Source organism: Orycteropus afer, unplaced genomic scaffold (assembly GCF_000298275.1).
Source record: "Orycteropus afer afer isolate SDZICR_OR568_19922 unplaced genomic scaffold, OryAfe1.0 scaffold00059, whole genome shotgun sequence".
In the NCBI taxonomy this organism is placed as follows: domain Eukaryota; kingdom Metazoa; phylum Chordata; class Mammalia; order Tubulidentata; family Orycteropodidae; genus Orycteropus; species Orycteropus afer.
This window is the reverse complement of record NW_006921646.1, coordinates 5,627,453-5,652,451: the sequence shown is the minus strand read 5'-3', so window position 1 is coordinate 5,652,451 and position 24,999 is coordinate 5,627,453. Positions and strand designations below refer to the sequence as shown.

General features: G+C 47.5%; 1 protein-coding gene across 1 annotated transcript in view; it reads left to right on the top strand.

Annotated features, from left to right (window-relative positions):
* Positions 1-24,999, top strand: part of CPNE5 (copine 5) — a 114,473-nt gene that overhangs the window by 50,762 nt on the left and 38,712 nt on the right. Inside the window, exons 8-11 of the mRNA XM_042780752.1 lie at positions 1,800-1,850; positions 2,150-2,213; positions 16,869-16,972; positions 21,721-21,825. Coding sequence (XP_042636686.1) covers positions 1,800-1,850; positions 2,150-2,213; positions 16,869-16,972; positions 21,721-21,825 — 324 coding nt within the window. The remainder of the gene's footprint in view (positions 1-1,799; positions 1,851-2,149; positions 2,214-16,868; positions 16,973-21,720; positions 21,826-24,999) is intronic.

The following is a 24,999-nucleotide window of genomic DNA, read 5'->3' as shown; positions in this document are numbered from 1 at the left end:
GAGCTGCTTCCAGGAATCAGCAGGGCTGGGCATTCTCCATTCCCTTCCTTGCTCCTTGGTCTAGTTTCTCCGCCTCCCACCTCCCACCCTTCTCTTTCTTTCCCTCTTATCTCTTTATTCCCCCACCCTGCTTCCCTCCTGTTTCTTTCTCCTCAGTAGATTCCTCAATCCTCCCTTCTTCCCATGTGCTCACCAGCTGTGGTGGGCCCTCCTTGTGGCTTGAGCCCCCATCCTCACCGTCTGCTCTTGGCTGGCCTCATGCAAACATGGGCAGTAGTGCAGACTTTCTCCACTCCCCACTCTCCTCTTCTCCTGATTGGAGGGTCCCCACCTTGACTTCTTTCTCACCCCAGCTAGGGGCAGGGGGGCAGGGAGTATCTGCTCAAGGACCAACTCACAGGTTGCCTCTGGCAGATGGGCATTTTGGTTGGGTAAGCAGAGTTCTGCTCGCCATTGCTGGGGGGGCCTCCTAGGAGTTGGAGTCCGAGCAATCCAGTTGGTCATAGATTACCTGGATGTGGAGAAGGGGCCTCCAGAGGACCCAGGGGTGCTCACAGCCCACAAAGAATGTGGATGCTGATTTACAAGAAGAGTAAATAAGTAGTAATTGGAGAGGGAACAGGAGTTGGAGGGAGAAACAGAGAGAGGGATAGAGGATGAGGGAGAAAGTCATGAGGGAGAGAGGGAGAAAGGAAGGCCAAGTAGGTGGGAGCAGGTTACTTGGGGGAAGAGGGAAGGAGATACAGGAAATAGAAGAGAGAACTCAGAGCAGAGAGAAGCAGATGGGGAAACATGGGGTGGAGGAGGCTTGTTGAGGATTCTATCTCCTTGGTCAAACAAATCTTATCTACTACCAGGGAGGACCAGGGCTGCAGTGTGGATGGACCTTGGGGTGCCCAGCTCAGCTACCCAGATCTAGGGGACAAACTGGCAGCAGGCACTGCCACCTGCCTGTGGCAGGGGAGGCTCCAGGTGTGGGCCCTGCTCTGCTCACCTGACTTGAAGAGATGTGACTGGCTATCCCATCAGCCCCCTTGGGGGCCGGCTCCCCTACATCCTCTGTTTGAGAGCCTCTCCCTCCAAAAGCTGGTGCTGGGAGGAGCTCCATCAGTGGTTCTCAAAGTGTGTTCCACAGAAGGCATGCAGGTGGCCCCAGGGCTGACCTGAGGTCTAGGAGTAGAATTTATCAGTTCTACACAATTGTGAAACAAAGGGGGCAGGGAGAGGTGCTCACTGAGGGCCTTCTCTGAGCCAAGCACTGTGTGTGTTAGTAAAATGAATGCTGTGATCACACCCATTTTATGGGTGAGGAAACTGAGGCCCAGTCAAGAGCCCAAAGTCCACAGTTTTTAGACAACTTGACCTTTCCCTTTCTCTCTTCCTCCCAGTGGCCCTGGCTGTCCTGGGACCCCCTAGGTTAGTCGCAGAAACCAGAGTGGGATGGGTTGGTGTCTGGGGGATGGGCCCTGCCTGACCAGGGAAGAAGTGGCATAGGTTCCCCCCAGGTGGAGCCCTACTTTGGGAACTTACCCTTCTGGAGGGAATTATCTGAGCAGACCAACTTTGTGTCACTGAGATGCTGGGAGACCCCAGCTAAGGGGCCCAAGGTGAGGTAGGCATGGGAGAAAGCCTGGGAAAGCTGCTGCCGAGAGTATTCCAGCCTCTGGGCTTGCTCCCTCTTGTTGCTTTTCCTCCCATGATAACTCAGAGAAGCTCAGAGCTGGGCTGCTTGCTGGGGGTTCTGGGGGTCAGCTGGGCATGGGATAGAGTGGCTAGCCCACAAGGTCTTTTGCCCACAGAAGTGGTCTTTGGATGGAAAGTTTGAGAACCACTGGTCTGGAAGCCTCCGGGTGAGTCTGGATGCTTTTCCATTCTAGGACTTTCACTGGAGACCTGCTGCCCTTCCTGGCAGGCTCTTGGGGAGCAGGGGGTGGGGCAGCTCCAGGCCTGGGAACCTGGCCCCAGGGAGCAGTGCACTAGACCACACTGCCTCAAGTATTGCAGGAGACTCTCTCTTCTCAGGGACTTTGGGGTAGATCTGTTGGATGGTGAGGGGAAAGGGGGATGTGGGAGGGCCATTTTAGGGAGTATTCAGGTTTGTGTCTAATCTTTGTCTGGCTCTCCATTCTTTCATCTTCTCCTCCCTCAGTGGTGTCCCAGGGAAGAAATGTGGCACCATCATTCTGTCTGCCGAGGAGCTCAGCAACTGTAGGGTGAGTGACAGGGGAACCCAGGACAGGACTTGGTGGGGGTGGGCAGTGACAGAGCGCAAGCTGGCCTCCTTGGAGGGAATCGGGTAGGAGGTACACAAACCCTTCATTCTAACCTGCCTGTCACAGAATTCTGTAACATCAGCACTAGAAGGCATCTTCCCTTTTGCAGCTGAGCACGCCCAGAGGGGTGAAGGAACTCCATCATAGTCGGAGGCAGAGCTGGGCCAGGAGCCCTGGTCCCTTGACTCCCCTGCCATCATGGCCACCAGTCATGTCCCTGAGCCAAGACTGCCTTGGCACCAACACTGGCTGGCAGAGGGGCCTTTTCAGTTTTGGAACCTAGGCGCTTGGCATTTAGTTGTCATTTGTCACTTTTAGCTCTGGAGTAGGGTGACACTCTTACATGGGGTTGAGGAAGTGAGTGTGTGTGTGTGTGTGCGCGTGTGTGCGTGTTCTGGGAAGGCAGTCTCTGCTATTCCAGGCAGCCCTTGGTTGTGCTTTTTCTGTGGGACTGGGGAGAAGCAGGAGATGAGAGCAGTGGGAGGGGAGGCTGGCCACAAGCAGAAGGCTCTCAGGGTACCTGATAGCTAGTAACAGTGATGCATCCTAATAATGATAGTTATTTATTTGTCAAGTGAAGGGCATTTTACATACCATAGTCCTAAGCAGTAAGTACTATTGTCATCCCCATTTTACTGATGAAGAAATGGAGGCTCAGAGGGGTTAAGTTGCTTGTCCAAGGGCAATAAGTGGCAGAGTCAGGATTCCAATGCAGGTCATCATGATTCTAAAACCTGGTTCATACCCCCAAAGCACGCAGGCTTGAGTGCCTCTTAGGTTAACTTAGGAGCCACAAGGTGAGAAATTGGTGGGTCTGGGGAGAGGAGGAGGAGGCAGAACAGAGGCAGAGAAGGTAGCATTGAACACAAAACAAAGCCTGGGCTAGCCTGGGAACACAGCTTCCCGTGGGGCTGGGGCCAGCTCAGGGTACAGGGGCTGAGGGAGTGAGGAGGAGAAAAAAGATTTTCTGAGCTTCCTGGGGAATCCATGCAGTTACTGTATCTATTGTCTATCAATGTCTACAATGTTAGAAAAGAAAACGAGAGAATATTTATGTTGTAATTCATTTAAACATAACAATAATTGAGGCCATTCTATGTTACCATAAGTAACATCATTTTGAGAAAATAACTATTTTCCAAAATAAAAATCATTTTGTGAGAACAATGGCCCAGTATTACATTTTTGCAAATCTCATTAATGTCTGGCTTAATAAAAGACATAAACTGTATGCTCCTGCAATCTGCTGTGGTATCGCTGTCAGGTGGCCTCTGGGATACTTTGCATCTTAGCATTATTATGAAAATAATTTTTGACCCCGTGGATCCCCTGGGGACCCTGAGTTCATGCTTTGAGAACTACTGAGATAGAGATAGAATAGTGTTATTAGCCAGTATTAATTGAGCAATTATTCTGAGTCAGGCACTGTGCTAAGTGCTTTATATGTATAGACTTACTTACATGATGTATTATGGTGTATTGTAATATGTAATACCATATATCCTAACATCTCATATATTATGGTTCCCATTTTACAGATGAGGAAACTGAAATACAGACAGGTTAAGTGAACTGCCCAAGGTCACACAGTTATTGAGTGGAAGAGCTTAAGTTAGCTCAGGCAGTCTGGTTCTAGAGCCAGGGCCTTAATTCACTAGGCTATTGTGTCACAAGCCCTTCACTCAGAGGCTTACAGTTGAAGAATGTTGTTGTTGTTGTTGTTATTTGCCATCGAGTCACTCCCAACTCATAGCGACCCCTCCTTGGGTTTCCGAGGCAGTATCACTAGGGAAGTAGGATTGCCCAACCTTCCTTCCGAGGAGTGGCTGGTGGGTTTGAACCGCCAGCCTTCTGGTTAGCAGTCAAGTGCCTTAGGCACTATGCTACCAGAGCTCCTAGATAGGCATATAGGGTGATTATTTACTATATAAATAAAGAATTGATTGAACTAAACAGTGTAAACTAAACCAAACCAAACGCACTGCTGTAGAGTCAGATCCGACTCATAGCGACCCCTCTGGGTTTCCGAGACAGTATCACTGTGGAAGTAGATTGCCCAACCTTTCCTCTGAGGAGTGGCTGGTGGATTTGAACTGCCAGCCTTCTGGTTGTAGAGATGACCAGATAAAAGTCATAGGCAGCTGCTCATTCTGATTGCTCTATTTGCCTGTTTACCTTAATGCATCTGGAGGAACTTGACCACAAGAGTAGATCTCACACAAGTGTGGGCTTGGCTTGCAATAGGTGCTCATTGAGGATCTATCATGAATTCATGACTGGATGAAGATGAGGTACCAGTAGACCAGATGTTTAGAGCAGGTTATGATAAAAACTTCTACACCTTAGTGTATTGAAGGTCTGGGTGCTCATGGGAGTTCAGACAAGAGATAGAACCCAGTTAAAATATAGAACAGAGCTTCTGTTTAAACTCTCCAAGCCTCAGTTTCTTCACCTAAACCCATTGCCATCAAGTCAATTTCAACTCATAGCAACACTACAGGCCAGAGTAGAGCTGCCCCATAGCATTTCCAAGGCTGTAAATCTTCATAGAAGCAGACTGCCGTATCTTTCTCCTGCAGAGTGGCTAGTGGGTTCCAACTGCTAATTTTTCAGTTAGCAGCTGAGACTTTAACCACCACCAGGGCTCCTTCTTCACAGGTGTAATGGGACTAATAGGGTTGCTGTGAGGCTTCAAGGAGATCACGAAGGTGGTGGTGCCTGGGGAAAGGTGTTGAATTTGAATTCCTTGAGGCCTAAATTTCATTTTCCCTCAAGTTTCTAACCAATTGGTATTTCCTCCCTCGTTTATTATTAAATAAGGTAATAATATAAGTGAAAGTGCTTTGGAAATTCTAAAGCTCGACAAAGCTGGTTGCTGTTACTGGTCTAGTATTCTGGGAGTTGGTAAACAGACTGCTTTTAAAACCTATCAAGCCCCTCCTTCTCTCCTCCTCCCTGCTCCCCTCCTCCTTGTTCATCTTTCCCTGCTAGCAGTTTCCTTGATTTAAGTTGTTGCAGCACTGGGGGCCTCCCTGCTTCCCTCCCTCCTGATATTGTCAGCTTCCTTTTCTTCTGGGACATCTTTGCCAGGATTCTGTGTTTCCCTATAACACTAGCAAGGAAAAGAGACTAATTCCCAGCATCTGGCTGAATTAAAATAATTTCATCTGAACGGCTTTGCTCCTGCCGCTCAGCATTCAGTGGGAGGATTAAAGGGAGCGGGTGGAGTCTGGGAGACGGTTTTTCACCAGAGCCGGGCTTCCTGCTCAAATGAATACATTCTGCAGAAGTAGACAAACCCTCCCTTCCTCCCTTCATCCTCGGGGATGCAGGGCCTGGGGAGGGGAGTGCGTGGGCGGGTGGGGACTAACAAAGGATGAGAGTGGATGCTAGTGTGTCACCAGCATATTTTGATAGTTTATATAAAATCCTTGCTCATCTGGAATTTAAATACGGAGAAAGTTCCTACCATCACAATTTGATCAAAAATACGATTCAGTGGATAGTTGGTGTTGACAATAATGAGCTTAAGCTCCTGAAATGCCTTCTGAATCACCCAGGATTTAATTATGCTCAGCAGTAAAATTATTGTTATTAAGTGTGATGATGTTGTTGTTGTTGTTATGTGCCGTCGAGTCAGACCTGACTCATAGCGACCCCTTCTTGGGTTTCCGAGGCAGTATCACTGTGGAAGTAGATTGCCCAATCTTCCTTCCGATATTAAGTGTGATAAGTACCAACATTTGCATAGTCCTTACAGTTTACCAGGAGCCCTGGTGATACAGTGGTTAAAGCGCTTGGCTGTGCATGCAGTTTGCTTCCATAAGGATTTACAGCCATGGAATCCCTATGGGGTAGTTTTCACTCTGTCCTATAGGAACTCTGGTGACACAGGACCTAAGGCACTTGATTGCTAACCAGAAGGTTGGTAGTTGAAACCCACTAGCTGCTCAGTGGAAGGAAGACAGACTCCGTGGAAGGAAGACAATCTACTTCCATAAAGATTTACTGCCTGGGAAACTCGGTGGGTTTGGTGTTTTGTTTTGTTTTGTTTTAAATAGGGTCACCAAAAAGGAGTTCTGGTGGATCAGTGCCTCAGGCATTTGCCTGCTCATTAGAAGGTTGGTGGTTCAAACCTACCAGCCACTCTGCAGAAGGAAGATAGAACAATCTACTTCTGTAAAGATTTACCGCCTTGGAAATCCAGTGGGGTGGTCCGTATGAGTCAGAATCGACTCAATGGCAGTGAGTTTTTAGTGATAGGATTGCTATGAGTTAAAATTGACTTGATAGCAATGGGTTTGGGTTTTACAGTTTACCAAGTTTGATTCTTACCACAGGGCTGGGGGCTGGATAGGTGTGTGACCCCATTTCACAGATGCAGTAATGCGGCTCACTCAAAGAAGTTGGAGTGGCCTGGCCTTGGAGTCCTAATTTTCAAGGGGTCTTCCTCTCACCCATACATTCTCTGCCGGGCTTAGAGCACTGAGCCCTAGTGGTCCAACAGTTAAGCGCTTAGCCATTAACTAAAAGATTGGCTGTTTGAACCCACCCAGTAGCTCTATGGAAGAAAGACCTGACAGTCTGCTTCCCTAAAGATTATAGACAAGAAAACCCAATAGGCATTTCTACTCTGTCACAAGGGGTCGCTATGAGTTTTAATTGACTCGACAGCACCCAACAACATGGTTTTGAGCAGTGTATTAGTTTCTAGGACTGCTGTAACAAATGACCACAAACTGGGTTACAGTTATAGATATTTCCTCTCTTACAGTCTGAAGGCCATAGGTCTGAAATCAAGGTGTCAGCAGGATCACACCCCCTGTGAAGGCTCCAAGGAAGAATCGTTCCTTGCCTCTTCCAGCTTCTGGTGGCTCTCAGTCTTCCTTGGTTTGAGGCTGCATCATGCCGCTCTCTCTCTTTGTTTCCAAACGGCCTTTTCTCCTGTGCGTCTGAGTGTCTAAAATCTCCTTTCGCCTTTCTTTTATAACGACACCTGTCATTGGACTTAGGGCTCACAAAGGTGATGTCATATTGAGATCTTTGACTTAATCACATCTGCAAAGACCTCTTTTTTCCCCATATAAAGCCACATTCACAGGTTCCAGGTGGATCTATCTTTCAGGGGGCCACCATTGAACCCACTACAAGTGGTATGTGGCTTGGGACATAGGTGGGTGTGTGGGGAGTGGGCGGCTCCTTGCTCTATCCCCAGACCCTTGACTCCCTCTAGGCCTACCTGAACTCCTGTTGCGTTCAGGAGTCAGAACTTCTAGGCCTGGGGTGGCATGTTGTTTCTGTTGCTTCATGCTGGTCTAACAGAAAATACCACAAATGGATGGCTTTAACAAACAGGAGTTTATTTTTTTTTTACAATTTTGGAGGTTAGAAGTCCAAGTCTAAAGTGCCAGGCTCTAGGGGCTGGGTGAAAGCCCCTTGACCTTGGGCTTCAGCTCTGCCTCTTGCTCCTGGCCTACTGAAGCTAGAGGCTTTCTTCACTCAGGCAACTGCTGGCTGCTGAGGCTGACAAACCCAAGGTTGACAAGTAAAAAGGCACAGTCCCCAAATTACCAAAACACTCAGAAGGCCATTTGTTCAAGTCCAGTAAGAGACTCAAGATCGGCAGACATGGCGGGCTGCTGAACAATGACTCGGCTACACACAGGGTTCAAGCATGCCAAAAGTTGGAGACAATCCTCAAAGCTGCTTCTTATACACTGGGGGCAGCCCACATTCCTAAAGCAGCTACTCATCTGCTCCAGTAGATTCCACCATGGAGCTGATTACCAGTCTCACCATAGGGAATAACTACATCCAGCTGCCCAGCCACTCAGCTAGGCCCAGCCAAATTGACATATAACCTTAACTACCACACATGTCCTCATGCCTCCTAGTCAGGTTGCTGTACACCACAGTAAGGTGAATCTTGGAGGGGGTGGTGCAGTTTTTTTGAGACTCAGAAGTAAGCAGGTTGGTGCTTAGGAAAGCTGGATGTTGTGCCTAGGACTGGATTGAGCACCAAGCATGATGAATGAGCAGTGTTCAAACATCACCCCATCAGAGGTTAGTTTGTAATTTTGTGGTCTTAGAAATCATTCCTCTGGTTCAAAACAAAATAAAACAAAAACATTTTTTTTCTGATGGTAAAAAAATAACGTGCTCGTTAAGGATGAGTTGGGAAGTACAGAAATTGTAAAGACTAGAAAAATCACCCAGAGAGAATCATTGTTGATACCTTTTATGTATTTCCTCCAAGGCTTTTTTTGGGTGGATATGTATACAATTTTAAAATTAAAATTGGGGTAATATGGTATCTAATTTTTATGTCCTGCATTTTCCCATGTCATTAGATATTCTTGGAAAACATATTTCTTAATAGCTACACATTATGTCATTGTGTGGATGGGCCATAACTTATTGACCTTATTCTCTCATGGGAGCTCTGGTAGCACAGTGGCTAAGGCACTTGACTGCTAACCAGAAGGCTGGCGGTTCAAACCCACCAGCCACTCCTCGGAAGGAAGGTTGGGCAATCCTACTTCCGTAGTGATACTGCCTCGGAAACCCAAGGACGGGTCGCTATGAGTCGGGGCCGACTCGACGGCACATAACAACAACAACATTCTCTCATAGCCAGTGAGTTGCTGTTGTGTCAACTCCAACTCAGTGACCCCAACCCGTGTGTGTCAGAGTAGAACTATGCTCCATAGGATTTTCGGTGGCTGATTTGTCACAAGTAGATCTCCAGGCCTTTCTTCTAACTCACCTCTGGGTGACTTGAACCTCTAAACTTTCAGTTAGCAGCGGAGCGTGGTAGTTGTTTGCACTATCCAAGAACCATTCCCTTATAGGAAGTACCTCAGTGTCTTAGTTTCTTCACTTGTAAAATGTCTTCATTTAAAATTTTGATATTTTGTTCATCATGGAGTTTTTGCATTGGTTTTGATTTTTTTTTTTTAAATGTTGCATTAAAATATTTATTCTATTACTGAACTTTTTGGCAACTCTTAAATTTTGCACTTGCCTCATCCTTGTTCTGACCCTAGGGGTTGCCAGCAAGACCAAAGCTGGAGCAGTCTTCTGGGTGTTACTGCCCTGTTCCCAGCCCTCACCCCAACTACTTACCTCTGGGCCTAACCTCTGACCTCCAGAGCCTACTCATAGGACAGAGAGGGCTAAGATGCAAAAGCAACCTGGGCCACTGGGGAGAGAAAGGCTGTTTACTGTGGTTTCCCAAGCAGCGTGATTAACATGCAGAAAGATGCAAATTGAGGCAATCTTGCTGTTTTAGAAGAGCTTAATATGTTTTTTAAAAAGATAGGGTGAAAAGGCAGAAATTGCAGGAAATTATATATTGCAGGAGCTGCTTTATCTTCTCTGCAGTTGATTCCAGCGATGCTTTTGGTTTGGGAACAGTGTTTCATGTGCTCAGAAAATGGCCCCCCCACCTCCCAATTTCTGGCTGAAGCTACCGAACAACCAAACCTCTGAACCAAGGCCAGAATGTGTGTTCTGTTATCTTGCCAGCCCCGTCCATCCTATTGCCACCCCCCTCAACTTCTTTCCGGATTCACACACACATCAAGGGGTTGATTCATTCACTAACTCATGTTGGAGGGGGAGCAGTGGATGCCTCATTCATAAGACTGTTGACATAACCCACAGTCACCAGACAATTCCTCCTTCCTTGTCCCAAGGGCTTCCCAATAGGGTGCAAACCCATTAGGAAGGAAGCTTGCCTTGTTAAAGCCTAGAAATCTCTCTAATTCCCTGTGGATTCTCTAAAGGCACAACAATATAGATTATCCTAACGGGCTTTTGGCAAGTGTTCCTGGATCTAGACTGTGTAAGAGAGGGCAGATCAGACTGAGCAACTAAATTAACCCCCCAGCAAGGCCTCATTACTTGCCATCAGTGGGAATAAGATGTTGCACATGGGCGGATTTTTCCAGTTAGCTGATTTCTAGAGCCATTCTTCTTCTTTTTTTAAATTTTAACTAGTTTGCACAGAAATCTTTCTAAAATGGATTTCACACTTTTCTGACTTCTCAGACCAAGGCTACAGAACATAATTAAACTTACCTTGGTGATTCAGGAATCATCATTTGGAATCTCAGTTATTAACAGAGCCAGACTATCTTGTTCTAATCCCAGCTCTGCCTCTACTAGTTGTGTGGCTTTGGACCTCTCTGTGCCTCAGTTTCCTCATCTGTAAAATGGGAATAAAAATAGTACCTACCTCATACAGTTGTCAAGGGGATTCAGGGAATGACTATATGTAAAAATAGTGCCTGGCATGTACTAGGTAGAAAGACTATATTATACTGCCATAGTTATTGGCAAAATATCAGTTGAATATCGGCAGTTTCATGCGGTTCAACCCAACAGTAACATGCACTCTGCCAGTGTTTGCTCCTGTTTTTATGGCTAGGCACTGAGGAGCTCTGGTGGTATAGTGATTAAGGCATTTAGCTGCTAATGAAGAGGTCGGTGGTTTGAACCCACCAGCTGCTCTGCAGAAGAAAGATGGGACAGTGTGCTTTTGTAAAGATTTACAGCGTTGGAAGCCCAAAGATTTATACCCTTGGAAACCCTGTGAGTTGAAATTAACTCAATGGCAGTAAGTTTAGTTTTGGTATGTGTGATGGTTATGTTTGTGTGTCAACTTGACTGGGCCTGGTTGAGTGGCTAGGCAGCTGGTGGTAGTATTCCCCATGATGAGACTGTCAATCAACTCCATGGTGGGATCTACCATAAGCAGCTGAGTAGCTGCTTTTGGGATGTGGTCTGCTTCCCGTATGTAAGCAGGAGCTTTGGGAATGGTCTCTAGCCTATGGCATGCTTGGACCCTGCATGTAGCCATGTCATTGTTCAGCAGCCTGCTATGCTCTGCCAACCTTGGGACTTAAAATGGACTTAAGTTAATGACCTGCCATGTGGTTTGGTAACATCAGGACTGTGCCTTTTTACTTGTCAATCTTGGGGCTTCACAGCCTCAGCAGCTAGCAGCTGTCTGAGTGAAGAAACACCTCCAGCTCCAGTGGGCCGGGAGCAAGAGGCAGAGCTAGACCCCCAGGTTGAGGGGCTTTCACCCATCCCCTAGAGCCTGGCAGTTGAACTTGGACTTAAAGCCTCCAAATTGTAAGAATAAACTCTTGTTTGTTTAAGCCATCCTATTTGTGGTATATTCCTGTCAGAGAGGCACTAGGTAACCAGAACAGTATGGTAGGCACTGTGGACTGGGACTTTACATATAAACCAAACCAAATGCTGTCAAGTTGGCTCCAACTCATGGCGACCCCATGTGTTTCAGAATAGTACTGTGTTCCATAGGGTTTTCAGTGGCTGATTTTTCAGAAGTCGATTGCCAGGCCTTTCTTTCAAGGCACCTCTTGGTGGACTCAAACCACCAGCCTTTCAGTTAGTAGCCAAGAGCTTCACCGTTTGTTCCTCCCAGGACTCCTCACAAGGCAGGATAGTTTCCCCATTTATGGACAGCGCTAAGACTTAGCATGGTTAAGTTGCTTGCCCCAGGCTGCTCAGCTGTTCAGTGGCAGAGTTGGGATTCCAAACAGGCAGCCTTTGGTTCCTTTGTGTCATTTACTCTGCCATGTGCCCAATACTGTGCTGGGCCCACAATGACCCAGTGGATGACTGAATGGACCCAGAAGTTCTGATCTTTTAAGTTCTTGCATTTATTTTTTTCTAATATTTCTACCTTCCTTTCTCATCCCATGGGGCCCTGAGACATTCTCCTAGGAGGCAAAAATAAAAGTTTTTGGCTCTAGATTTTGTGACATCCATTTTGGTTGTTTCAAATATATGTGCATATTTAATAGTGAAGCAGTGCAGGTTGAGAATGTCGTGGTGGCTCTCTCATGTCCATTTAGATGAGAGTGTCTCATAGGTGACCTACAGGTAAGTGAGGGGTCACTGTGATAATAACCAAGGCATGTCCTAATGAGCCTGGAGTGACTCTGGATTTCCAGATTATTCCCTGAGTGCCAGCCGTCCCCATAAGACTGGCTGTGTTAGCACTGCCTGGCTGCCACTATTAGGCTCCACTTGGCATCAGCACCAAATCCTAGACTGGCCAGCTTAAAAGACTGTTGTGATCACCCCATCCAGCACTTCACTTTACAGATGAGGAAACGGAGGCACAGAGAGCTTGAGTGACTTGTTCAAGGTCACACAGATCTGGGACTAGAACTTAGAACTCTGGATTCTTTGCTGGGCTGTCCCCAGTGATACCCCTGAGCAGAGTCTGGTCCTCTTTCAGTGGTTTTCTGTGCCACTGCAAGGTTGCCTCTTGGTGGAGGATCCAGGGCTGGCTTCCTGTGTAGTCATGCAGGCCCCAGTGCTTGCTTCAATGCTCTGCTGTCACCGTATCAAAATTCTTTATACTCTTTAAACAAGAGACTCCACGTTTTCGCTTTGCACTGGGCCCCACAAATTATGTAGTTAGTCCTAGGAAGAAACTACCCATCCTAAGACTTCTTGCTTCTCAAGGCCAAAGAGTGGGAGCTCCCCAGGGAAATACTCCCTCCATCCAGCATGGGATGGAATTGAAACTTTCTTTAGGGAAGAACATAATGCCTGCCCATTCCAGTGCCTGGAATGGACTTTCTAGAAGGTAGAGATCTTTTTGGGAGGGTAAGAGCAAAAGCTCTGAAGTCTACTCACTGTGTGAGTTTGGGTAATGACTTAACCTCTCAGTCTCAGCTTCCTCATCTGTAAAATAGGGAGACTAGAGGAGCTACTTCATATGACTATTATGAAGACAAATTCTCTCACTGCCATTGAGTCGCTTCAACTCATAGTGACCTCCATTGGGTTTCTGAGGCAGTAAATCTTTACGGAAGTTGATTGTCCTTCCGAAGAGTGACTGGTGGGTTTGAACCACCAACCTTCTGGTTAGCAGTCAAATGCCTCAAGCCACTACACCACTAGAGCTCCTTATTATGAGGAGTCAAGGAAATAATGTATGTATAGAGATTTAACACGGTGCCTGGTATCTAGTAAGTGCTCATTAAGTCAACCTTTCCCTTATTCAGGAGAAGCCTTAGATATCTATGGAGGCTCTAGGATTCTTAGGGCTTCTAGGGCCTTGAAAGCCCCCAGTCCAGCCTTCTTCTCCCTCACAGGTGGGTGATGATGACAGGTATAATAAAAGCAATCATCACCCAAGAACATCAACGTGTCAGCCACTCTGCTCCCTGCACTGCCATCCTCAGAATCCACTGTTAACTAGGCATTTCTGTCACAGGTTAACCAGAGTCTGCATGCCTAGAAGATTCAAGACAAATCGGGGAAGCAGGGTTCAAGAAATGTGATTTGCTGTCTCTCAGGAAGGTGCTGTAGTGTGCTGGAAGAAGCATGAGCTTGAGATCACTTTCTACATGTTTGAATTTCTGCTCTACAGTTACCAACTGGTGATCTTGGGCAGGTTCCATAACTCTTCTGACCCTCAACGTACTAGTTTGTAGAAAGTCATGAAGGATTATTTGAGGAGTGAATACAATAAGGGATATAAAGTGTTGAGCTCGGTAACCATCCCCCACACATGGCATCTATTAAGTGTTTGTTGAGTGAATGAGTGAATGAATGGAGGGAAGCTTTGTCTTTGCTGCTGTCAGATGCATGTGGGGAGGGGAGAGAGAAATGTCCAAATAATAATAATAGTTGGCAAGCACACAACACTTACTTTGTGCCATAAACTGTTATCAGCATTGTACTCATATTAATTCATTTTATCCTCACAACAAGCCTATGAGGTAGGTGCTACTGTTATCCCATTTTACAGATAAGAAAACTGAGGCATAGAGAGGGTGGGTAACTTGCCCTAGCTAGTGAGGAATGGGACTGAAGCAGGCAGCCTCACTCTAGTGACTATATTCCTAGCCACTTTACAGTACTAACCACACCCAATCAAAAGGTCAGAAAGAACCCCAATCTTTTGACTGTGCCCTTCAGCTATGTTGGCAATTGTATCTCCATCTCTGTCACTATTTTTTTTTTTTTTTTTTGTCCACATGAACCAAAGTTTATTAAAGATAGAGGAGAGGGGAGGGGGCTTGCGAGGGAGAGATGGAGAGGAGCTCTCACCTGCTCTAACCTGTGGTCTCTCACTGAACAAAGGATTTCCAAGGGTTTTAGGTGGAATAAGGTATTAGCTTTATTCATAGGGTGGGCAGGGGATTTCTGGGGAAAAGGTGGGGTTATGAAAATCAGGTACGGATGCAAGAAATAGCCAAGACAGATTCCATTGCAAAAGCTGTCAGAACAAAGATGGAACCCAGCATGAAGGCTGCTGGGATGTTACCATGACTTATTCTGGGCTATTGAGCATGATGTCTCTGGACTCTGGTTCTAGTCCCAGCAAGGGATTCCTATTCTTGACTGCCTCTGGTGGGTGGTCACTTTGTTGGTCAAGCTGAATTTTACTGTGCATACTCTGTACCTGGTGACGTACTTGAAGGATAACTCTGAAGTTTATCAGCATCCTAGGGCTCAGGCTCTGCCACTGTTTTGTCCTCACTGGGCTCCGGACACTAACCTCAAGAGACCAAGACCATCTAGTGAGAAAAAGCAGTGTGTGAGAGAGTCTGTTAGGAATTCTTGGAGTTGAGTGACTTCCTGACAGACCCTGGCCCTCAAGAGCAGACCAGGCCCAGGGACTGGGATGGATATCTGGGCTCTGGGCTGTTTGAAGCTGACTTGTCAGTGTCTTAGTTTCCTAATGTAGCTATTATAGAAATACCCCAAGAACATAAATTTATTTTCTCACACTTTTGGAGGCTAAACAACCTCATGGTGTCTGCCATGTCCATTCCTTGTTGGTAGCCCTGGGCATTTCTTGGTTCCCTGGAGATCCTCCCATGGCATCCATCTTCCCCTGTGTGTTGATTTCTCTGTGTCTGACCTCCTTTTTATACCTCAGAAGTGATTAGATTTAGCACCCACCCTACCCAGATATGATCTAATTAACACAACAAAAAAACCCTATTTCCAGCCAGGATGACATCTGTGGCTGTAGGGGTTAGGATTCCAACACTCATTTTGGGAGGACACAATTTAATCCATAACATTCAGCATATAGAGCCTTTGGGTTGAAGAAACCACATGGGGTGAGGAGAGGACAGGGAGGTGTCTCTGCCTAGTGCTCTGTGGGATCCATTGAGCTGAGGGGTTGGGGGTTCGAGTGAGGGGAGGGATCTGGTGATACTCACCAAGGCCTGGCGCCCTTCTTCAAACTCCTGGCTGCAAGTTGGGTCAGTCAGGGTACTGAACTACCGACAGATCTGGGGAATCAGAGACCCCATAGACTCTGACATCAGCCCTGCTTGGTGAACTTAGAGAGCTGTGGGGCCTCTCGTGGGTTCGTGAGTATAAAAGTGATGCTTAAACTAGAACGTTCTCTAGGAGCAATACAGTGTCTGAGGTGGTGTGAACAGAATGAGGGCTTTGGGGTTAGTGGACCCAAGCTGGGTGGCCTTGGATTAGTAAATTCTCTGAGCCAGTGAGTAAAATGTTGTTGTTAGGTGCCGTAGAGCCTGCTTTGACTCATAACGACCCTGTGTACAACAGAATGAAACACTGCCCAGTCCTGCACCAGCCTCACAATCCTTGCTGTGCCTGAGCCCATCATTGCAGCCACTGTGTCAGTCCATCTCACTGAGGGCCTTCCCCTTTTTCACTGACCATCCACTTTACCAAGCATGATATCCTTCTCCAGGGAATGGTCCGTTCTGACAACATGACGATGAAGTCTGGTCATTCTCTCTTCCAAAGAGCATTCCGGCTGCACTTCTTCAGGATACATTTGTTAGTTCTTCTGGCAGTCCATGGTGCTTTCAGTATTTTTTGTCAACACCACAACTCAAAACCATCAACTCTTCTTCAGTCTTCCTTATTCATTGTCCAGCTTTCACATGCATGTGAGGTGATTGAAAATACCATGGCTTGGGTTAGACACACCTTAGTCCTGCAAAGAAGACATCTTTGCTCTTCAGCACTTGAAAGAGGTCTTTTGCAGCAGATTTGCCCAGTGCAATATGTCGTCTGATTTCTTGACTATTGCCTCCACTGGTGTTGAGTAAAATAGCAATGAAATAATGTGTGTGGACATTTATCGAGTCATCGCTACATGCCAGCACTCTGCTGGTCACTTCACACACTAGGTCTCATTTAGTTCTCACAACAACCTTTTAAGGAATGAACTTCGTGTTATTGAAGTGGAAACTGAGATTCCAAGAGGTTGTCTGTCTTGCCCAAGATCACACCCTGGAAAGTTTCAGAGCCAGGATTCAAACCAGGACAGTTTGCTCCAGAATTCAGTGCTTTACCTACCACCCAACTGCTTTGCTGAACCTGCTTAATAGGGATGTTTGAGCATGAATTGAGGCACTGAAGTGTTAGCCTAGAGTCTAGCACTTAGTAGGTGCTGGGCGAGTATAACATGCTGCCCTTTTTAACCAGTGTTAGTGACTGGAATGCTCACATTTCCAGGATCCTGGGCTCTTTTTCCACAGGGGTGGGAGCCCGTGCCACCCTTTGCCTGCCTCACACCCTTCTGTTCTCCCTCCCTTCTTCCAGGATGTCGCTACAATGCAGTTCTGTGCCAACAAACTGGACAAGAAAGATTTCTTTGGGAAATCCGACCCTTTCTTGGTGTTTTACAGAAGCAATGAGGATGGAACGTGAGTTTTCTGGCAACACTTTGTGCTTTGTGCTTTTCCTCCCACTTCTGGGATCAGAGATGGACTGGGTTGTGATGATCTACCACATATCATCTCCTTCTGGTGCCCCTCTAGAGAAGACAGGAAGTCAGGAGTCTCCTGGGTAGTGTCCTTGGCCACATGGATGGTGCAGTGGGTGATGGGGGCAGCTGCCAAGCCAGCGATGCCATTCTGATGCCCATGAGAGTCTCAACAACGGTGGGTGCTAGGTGTGCAGAAGTGAGGGGAGTGATCAAAAATAAGGCTAGAGCTGGGAATTAGGGGCCCAAGTCCCCCCACCCCTGACCCCTCTTGTTCTTCCACATGCATGAGTCCATATCTCCAAGCCCAGTACCCTCTGAACACTCCCACTGTGCCCCCATTACTACACACTCAGCACAGCAAACCCAGATCCCTGCCCGGCCCTAACTCTCCTAGTTTTGCCATGGCCTTTATTCAAAACTCAAGATGTCTTTGAAGCCCCATGTTCTCCCCTCCTCCTAATCTAGAAACCACTCATAACATGGTGAAAACATGCACAACATGGTAACAAATATAGGTCAGCTTTGTGCATAGCGGGACAGATTCTGGGTTGAGCATCAGGAGACCTAGGTCATCTCCACCCACCCACCGTGTGACCCCGTGCAAGTTATGCCCCCCTCCCTGGGTCTATTTTCTGATCCATAAAGTGAAACAGTGGCTTAGGTGGTCTCCACGGTCTCTTTAAGCACCACAGTTCTGGGAGGCTGTGGCCAGTTATGCTGGGATGCTGCAGGACAAGGAAGCAACGGGGCCAGGGAGGTTAATTAGAGAAACGTTGCTGCAGACGGGGAACTTGAAAGCAGATTTTGTAGAAGGAGAAAATGAGTCCACCGGCAGGAGGAGGAGCAGAAAAGAATAACACAGGCTAGAGACCCAGTGTGTGCAAAGCAAGTATGCCTGGAGCAGGGGCAGAAGGGCCTTTGCCAAGTTCCCTGTGGATTCTGAAATTCTAGGTGAGGGAAAGAGAGAGAGGGAGGGAGGGAGTGTGTACGTGTGTGTGTGTGTGTGTGTGTGTGTGTGTGTATTGGGGGTGCACAGGGAGCAGTACTTCAAAGAGAAACTGATTTTCAAACCTGAACTTACAAAACAGGGAAATTAGGTACGGTCATTTGCATAACAAAAGGATTCTTTGTCTCACCAAAGGACTCCCAGCAGGATTTCTTTAAATAATTCCTGCTGACTTTGACTTGACTTGAGGGGGGAAGGAAAAGGCCCCAGTCTTCTTCTGGGTACCCATGGAATTGTCCACACTCCTTCTGAGAGGGAGAGCTGGAGTTGGCCCTGAGCTTGTTTCAGAGGGGAGGCCTGGAGGAGGCCTGGAGGAGGTCTGGAGGAGGGAAGGGATTTTTGGAGCAGGAAAAGGGTGTGTTGCAAACTGTGTTTGGGAATGATTGTTCTAGCAGTGTGAAGTGTAGGATGGATGTGGAGGGGGCGGGGAAGAGGGAGAGACTCGTGACTGACACGGAGAGATCAGGTGGGAGGTGCCGAGCGCCAGGCCTGAGCTGTGCTATGGAAATGCAGGGGGAGGAAGTGGGGGGGGGCAAAAGGGCAGGGCGAGACTTTGCCAGGCAGGACTCAGATGGTAGACTGAGCTCAGAGAAGTCATAGCCTTCTCCCTGGTGGTGGAGCCCAAGGAACCTGGAGCTTTGAAAATGGCAAAGAGCTCGTCACAAGGGGGTGGTGGGTGGTGGGTGATGGGAGTTGATTTGGGGATGAGTTTCAATTGAAGTGTGGACTGGGCCTCCCCAAGTGGGTAACCAAGGGTAGCTGGAGAAACCCAGCTAAGAGGTGCGCCCCTACTTGGACACTGTCTAATTGAACCAACAAGTGCCCATGTCAGAGGCTAATCTGGGGAGAACAGAGTGGTCACTGAAAGTTTGAGGAGAGGAGAGTAGAGGGTTTGGGGGACCCCACCCCCCGTGAAATGGCACACCAGCCAGGTGCCTGATGCTACTCCTACCTTTTATTTCATCTGAATAGCTTGTCTTGGAGTTATAAAGTGATGATGAAGACTGTGAGCCCTGGCTGGGTGCTGCTAATTATTAGCTGTGTAACTTCAGTCATGACAGTGCAAACAGCTCAGTGTTCAGCTGCTAACCAGAAGGTTGAGGGTTCAAACCTACCTAGCAGGTCCACAGGAGAAAGACCTGGTGACCCGCTTCCATAAAGATTACAGAGTAGAAAACCCTGTGGGGAAGTTCCATTGTCACATGGGGTTCCTATGAGTTAGAATCAATTCAACAGCACCCAACAATAACGACTTTAGGCAAGCCTCTGACCCAATAGAACTTTCTGGGATGACGAGAATGTTCTGTATCACACTGTCTAGAATGAGTTGGACTCAACTCATAGTGACCCCCTCCTTGGGTTTCTGAGGCAATATCACTATGGAAGTAGATTGCCCAACCTTCCTTCCGAGGAGTGGCTGGTGAGTTTGAACCTCCAGCCTTCTGGTTAGCAGTCAAATGCCTTAGGTACTACGCCACCAGAGCTCCCATAGCAAGCACTGGCCACATGTAATTAGAACACGGCCTAGCAGCTTAAGCTGTTGTTATCATCCTCATTTTACAAATGAGGGAGAGGCTGAGAGAGTGAAAGTCACTAGCCCAAGACTGCATAGCTGGTAAATTGTGATGCTGGGACCATGCTCCACATCTGTCTGATTCCACTGGGTAATGCCCTCCCACACACACACTCTGAGTAGGTGTCAAGTTGAATTGAGGAGTGGTAAAACAACAGCAGGGACCATTTGGGGACACTGTGGGCTGCCCCACCCCCCAGTAACTGCAGCAGGAGAGTCAAGGGGAAGGAGAGTGATTTGGTGATGGGCTTAAAACAGTTTTGAGCAAGGATCTGAAGTAGAAAGCAGACTGGAATGGGATCAAGGTAGAAAAAGTAGGGAGGAAACTAGGCTAATAGCTTAGAATACCTGGCCCAGAAGTTTGACTGCCATGGGAGAGGAAAGATAGAAGTTGGAAGTTCTGAAGAGTTGGGGAGATGGGAGTCTTTGGAAGGTCTGTGTGACTGTTCCAGAGTGGGAGGTCTTTGGAGCCTAGTTATGACTTCTGTACAATATGATCACGACCCAGTCACTGCTCCTTAATCTCTTCTGCCAACCCCACTTCCCCTCAGCCTCCGCTTCCTGCTTTCCATTCCTGCCTCAACCACGGGCAGCAGTGGCCTCTTCCTTTTCCCCACCCCCATTTCTGTCCCCTTCACCAGCTCTAGGGTGTGTGTGTGTGTGGGGGGTCTCCCACATGTATCTCCACATTTCAGTAGGCGGGCGAGAAGGAGCAGAGAAGAGAAACGCTGAGCCACGGTGACAGGAGTGACATTTTGACTTGAAAATTGCCAGAGAAGAAATGGCACAGGCTGTGTGGGCACAGGCAGAGCCCAGGCACTTAGCTGGGTGACCTTTCCAAGACAGGCATGTAGCTGGGGCAGATTCAGGAGACTCTGAGGAAGATAGCTCCCCTGTCCCCACCCCAGCTCTGGCGCCTGGCTGCCCTCCATGTGACAGAGCAGTCTTCCAGGATGGGACCAGCTGGGCATAGTGTGGGGAGGGGCACTGGATTGGGGCCCAGCTGGGAAAAGCAAATTCTACAGTTCATGGATTCAGATTGGAAGAGCCGAAGAGTCTTAGAGATCATTTAAGACAGGAACTTTAATTGGGGGACTGAGCATCTCTTGAAAAACCCATGAAATCTATGGAAACTGTCCCCTGAGAAATACATTTATTCCCTGACTCATTAAAAAAATATTTATTAAATACCTATCGAGTGCCAAGCACTGCTCTGGGCACCAGAGATATACCAGTGATGAAACAAAACAAAACAAGAATTCCTGCCCTTACGGAGTTTACATTTTAGTGACAGATCATAAACATAATAAACAAGGAACAAATAGACTATGTCAAAATGTCAAATGGGATCAAGGTAGAAAAAGTAGGGAGGAAAATGGGCTAATAGCTTAGAATAGCTGGCCCAGCAGTTTGACTGCCATGTGAGAGGAAAGATAGAAGTGAATGAATGAATGAAACAGAAAGAAATTATGGAAAGGGACTAGGGATGTCAGAGTCAGGAGACAAGGAGGTTGTAAATTTTAGATATGGTAGTCAGGGGAGGTCTCACTGAGATGACATTTGAGTAAAGACCTAAAGGAAGGAAGGAGATGAGCATGAAGATGGAAATCTGGGGAGAGAATGTCCCAGGCAGGGGGAAGAGCAAGCACACATTACTTACACCCTCAGTTTCACCTGTGATTTCAGGGGCTCATCCACAGGTCCTTCCATAGGTCTCAGGTGAAGAACCTCTGATAGTGGCCAACTTCCTGGCTTTATGATGAAGAAATGGAAGCCCAGAGAGACGGTGTTCAGAGTCTCACAATGTGTTGGCCTCAGAGCAGGGGCTAGAACCTAGATCTCCCAACACTCACCCCAGGGCTTGTCCCACCAGCCTAGGTCCCCACCTGGTACAGGAATCCCCTCTGCAGCATCACCGGCACATGGCTGTCTAATTTATGCCTGGATGCTGTTAGCAACTGGCGGCTTATCACCTGATCAAACCATAGTTTCCATAGTCTGGCAAGCAGACATGTTAGCCAGCTGGCTCCTCTACTAACCTGGATTCTGCTTCCCTTGGGCTCAGGGCTGACAGCCTTTCCCTCTCTTCTTTTTTTTTTTTTGCCAGATTCACCATTTGCCACAAGACCGAGGTCATGAAGAACACCCTAAACCCAGTCTGGCAAACTTTCTGCATTCCCGTGAGAGCCCTCTGTAATGGCGACTATGATCGGTGAGATGGGAAACTGTCTCTTCTTTTGTTTCCTCGAACACCTGTGCCTTCCCCAAGCTTAAGGACACTCCCATCAGTATGAATGGTGCCTCCTGGATTTGTGCAATGGGCAGTCCCAGGGTTTGGACTTGGTGAGCTCTATCCCTTCCCCTCCCACCAGCTCATGAGGTAGCTTCTGCCTCTTCTTATCTTCACAGCACCACCCCCCCATCCTTTCTCCCTGTCTGGCATCCCCATTAGTGGAAAACTCTTTAGCTTGGGGCTGAGGGTATGCCTAGGACTCTAGGGAAACCGAGGTGAGAGTATCCAGGTGCTCTAGCCTGGAGCTCGCAGCCTGTTTTCTTATTGTTCCCAGTGGACAAGCAGATGAGTAGGTTGGGGGGGCACGGTGGCTCTAGATGCAATCAGAAGTGACCAGGTCCCCACCCTCCCCAACTCCTAACAGATATACTCTGGGGTATCAGGATCCCAGGGATACTCTCTACCAGCCAAATTGCTATAAATGGGAGGTGGTGAGAGGATGGGATGCAAAGAATAGTGGTGTTTGTCCCATAAACTCATTGCTATTGAGTCAATTCCAACTCATAGCAACCATATAGGACAAAGTAGAACTGCCCCATAGGGTTTCCAAGGCTGTAAATCTTTATAGAAACAGACTACCACAGCTTTGTTCTATGGAGAGCCTAGTGGGTTTGACTCGCTGACTTTTTGGTTCACAGCTGAGCACTTAACCACTGCGCCGCTAGGGTTCCTTGATACAACATAGCCTACTCTTGTTACATTATTAGCTATCATCACTGTCAACATCATCATCATTGTTATATAGCTCTAAAATATTGTTGAGCATAGATATCAGACCTGGTTTCCAGATCTGTTTCTGTGGTTAAAAAGCACCATCAGTCTGGGCGAACTTTGACCTATCTGACCCTCAGTTTCCTTTCTGTAAAATGTGTGTTAAAATGTCTGCCTACCTCATAGGGTTGCTTTGAAGCTCATATGACACAACCTACATCAGAACAGAATACCAAAGTCAGCACTTAGCCCTCAAATATTGATTGCATTTCTACTATGTGTCAAGCACTGAGCTAGTCACTGGGAAATCAACAGTGAACAAAATACACACTCTTCACACTTCACCCAGTCTCCTGGAGTTGACAGGCTTGTAGGCGAAGCAGACAATCAAATAATCATACAAGAAAATGTATAATTACAAATTGTGCTAAGTGCCGCAAGAGAGTTGGGGGTACGTGAGACAGGAGCTGGAAGATGACATTGGTCTGGTTTAAGTCAATAAACCCATCCTGGTTTCCTGGTAATGGCTGTAGCTCAAATGAGTAAGCTCTCAAGGGCCCATTGTCAGGAATGCCCAGGCAGCAGAAGCCACCCTACACCTTAACGAAGCTAGACCCCTCTCCTGGCCACTTAGACTGTAACAATGGGGCCTCCAGACAGACATCTTGGGGTGCCCTGGCTGGTGGAATTGGCATGGGCTGCCTGGACCTGTCCACAGTAGTCACTGACAGGGCATATGTAGGAGTGGAGGAGGTGGTAGGGTGAGTGGATGGCTTTCCTTCCAGGGACATCTGTTTCCCTCCCAGGAAATGCTCAGGCTGCTCTTAAAGGTTGCTAACCTCAGAGATGAGGTAGCTCCTTTTTCTGCCACTTGGCCTGGGCAGAAAAGCCACGATCTGTTCTGCTGGTGGTCATTGAGCACCTGCTTACTATGTACTTGGTACTGTGCCTCCAGCTGAGCAGCGGTCAAGGGAGCCTGTCCATAGTGTATGTTCAGGGAGCTTATAGTCTGGCCTCAGGAAGCTCAGATGTGCACACACGCATTTCAGAGAGCTGAAAATTGTGCAAAAGGAAGCTGCGGACAATCATTAGGCCTCCTAGACAAACAGACCTCTGTTTGTATCCATCCGGGTCCTAGACCAACTGGAGTTGGGAGTTAGGGGAAATGGGAAAACAGTGTGCTTGGAGGCTTAGAGAAGACTGGAAGGTGGGGCAGAGAGGGCTTCCTGGGAGTAGGGATATGGGAAGAATGGGTGAGATGGAGAGAGATGGTGAGGAAAGGACAGGGAATTTCAGGTGAGGGGCTAGGAGAGCATGGCAATGAAAGTCTCATCAGGTGAAAGGAATTGGAGGGCGCCAGCCCCCCTGCCCTAAGTTTATTGGGAGCCTAGCTGACCCCCACAATCCTGCATCCCTAGGAAGGGCTCCCAAGGCCACAGAGCCCAGGCTTGTCAGGGATGGGGAAAGGGCATCAACGCTCAGAGGCCTGGGCACACCAGCCAGACTTTGGAGGAGAGGAGTGTGCAGCAAGGAGGGAAAAGCCAGGCAGGCTCCCCTCCCCTCCCAGGCTGTGCCCCAGCCCCGACTTCCTCCAGGCATGGCAGCTCCCTTTAGAATGGCAGGGCAGCTCGGCCCTTCTCCATAGCTAGGAACAGATTGACTGTGACGTGACTGACAGTAGTGTTAATCAAGGGGACCAGGCATGTCATGCTGTCCCCATGAAGCCCTAGCATAACCCACATACCCAGTAGCCACTCAAGAGATGCTGGCATCAGAGGCATTCCCAGGGCAGGGAGGGCATTTTGCATGGAAGTGAGGCCATTACTCTTTCCTTCTGAGGCATCTCCTGGTGCCTAAAAAACATAATGTAATCCAACAGCTACAGCTTCAAAGCCAACCTGGCACCAGACCCTTTATTTGGGGCCTGCATATCCCTTTGAAGAGCAAGGAGAAGTTATGGAAGCACACCCCTGAGAAATACATTTATTCATTGGTTCATTCAAAAAAATATTTATTGAACATATTTATTGAAATATTTATTGAACATCTCAGGCACTTGGATATACCAGTGACTAAAAAAGATTACCCAAATCACAATTGAAATTTTAAAAAGTGAAAAAAAAAAAAAAAAAGACCAAAACCATTGCCCTTATGGAGCTTATATTTTAGTGAACAACAAGAGACATAATAAATAAGGGGGAAAAATAGATTATTTTCCCAAGTCTCCTTCTTAAGTGGTTTCCAGGCTAGCGGGGGAAGATGGACAGGTGATGATAATAACAGCAAAAGTTATACAGGCCCTACTCTGCTTTACTTATGTTAACTAATTGGTAGTGTAGTGCCTAAGGCACTTGACTGCTAACCAGAAGGCTGGAGGTTCAA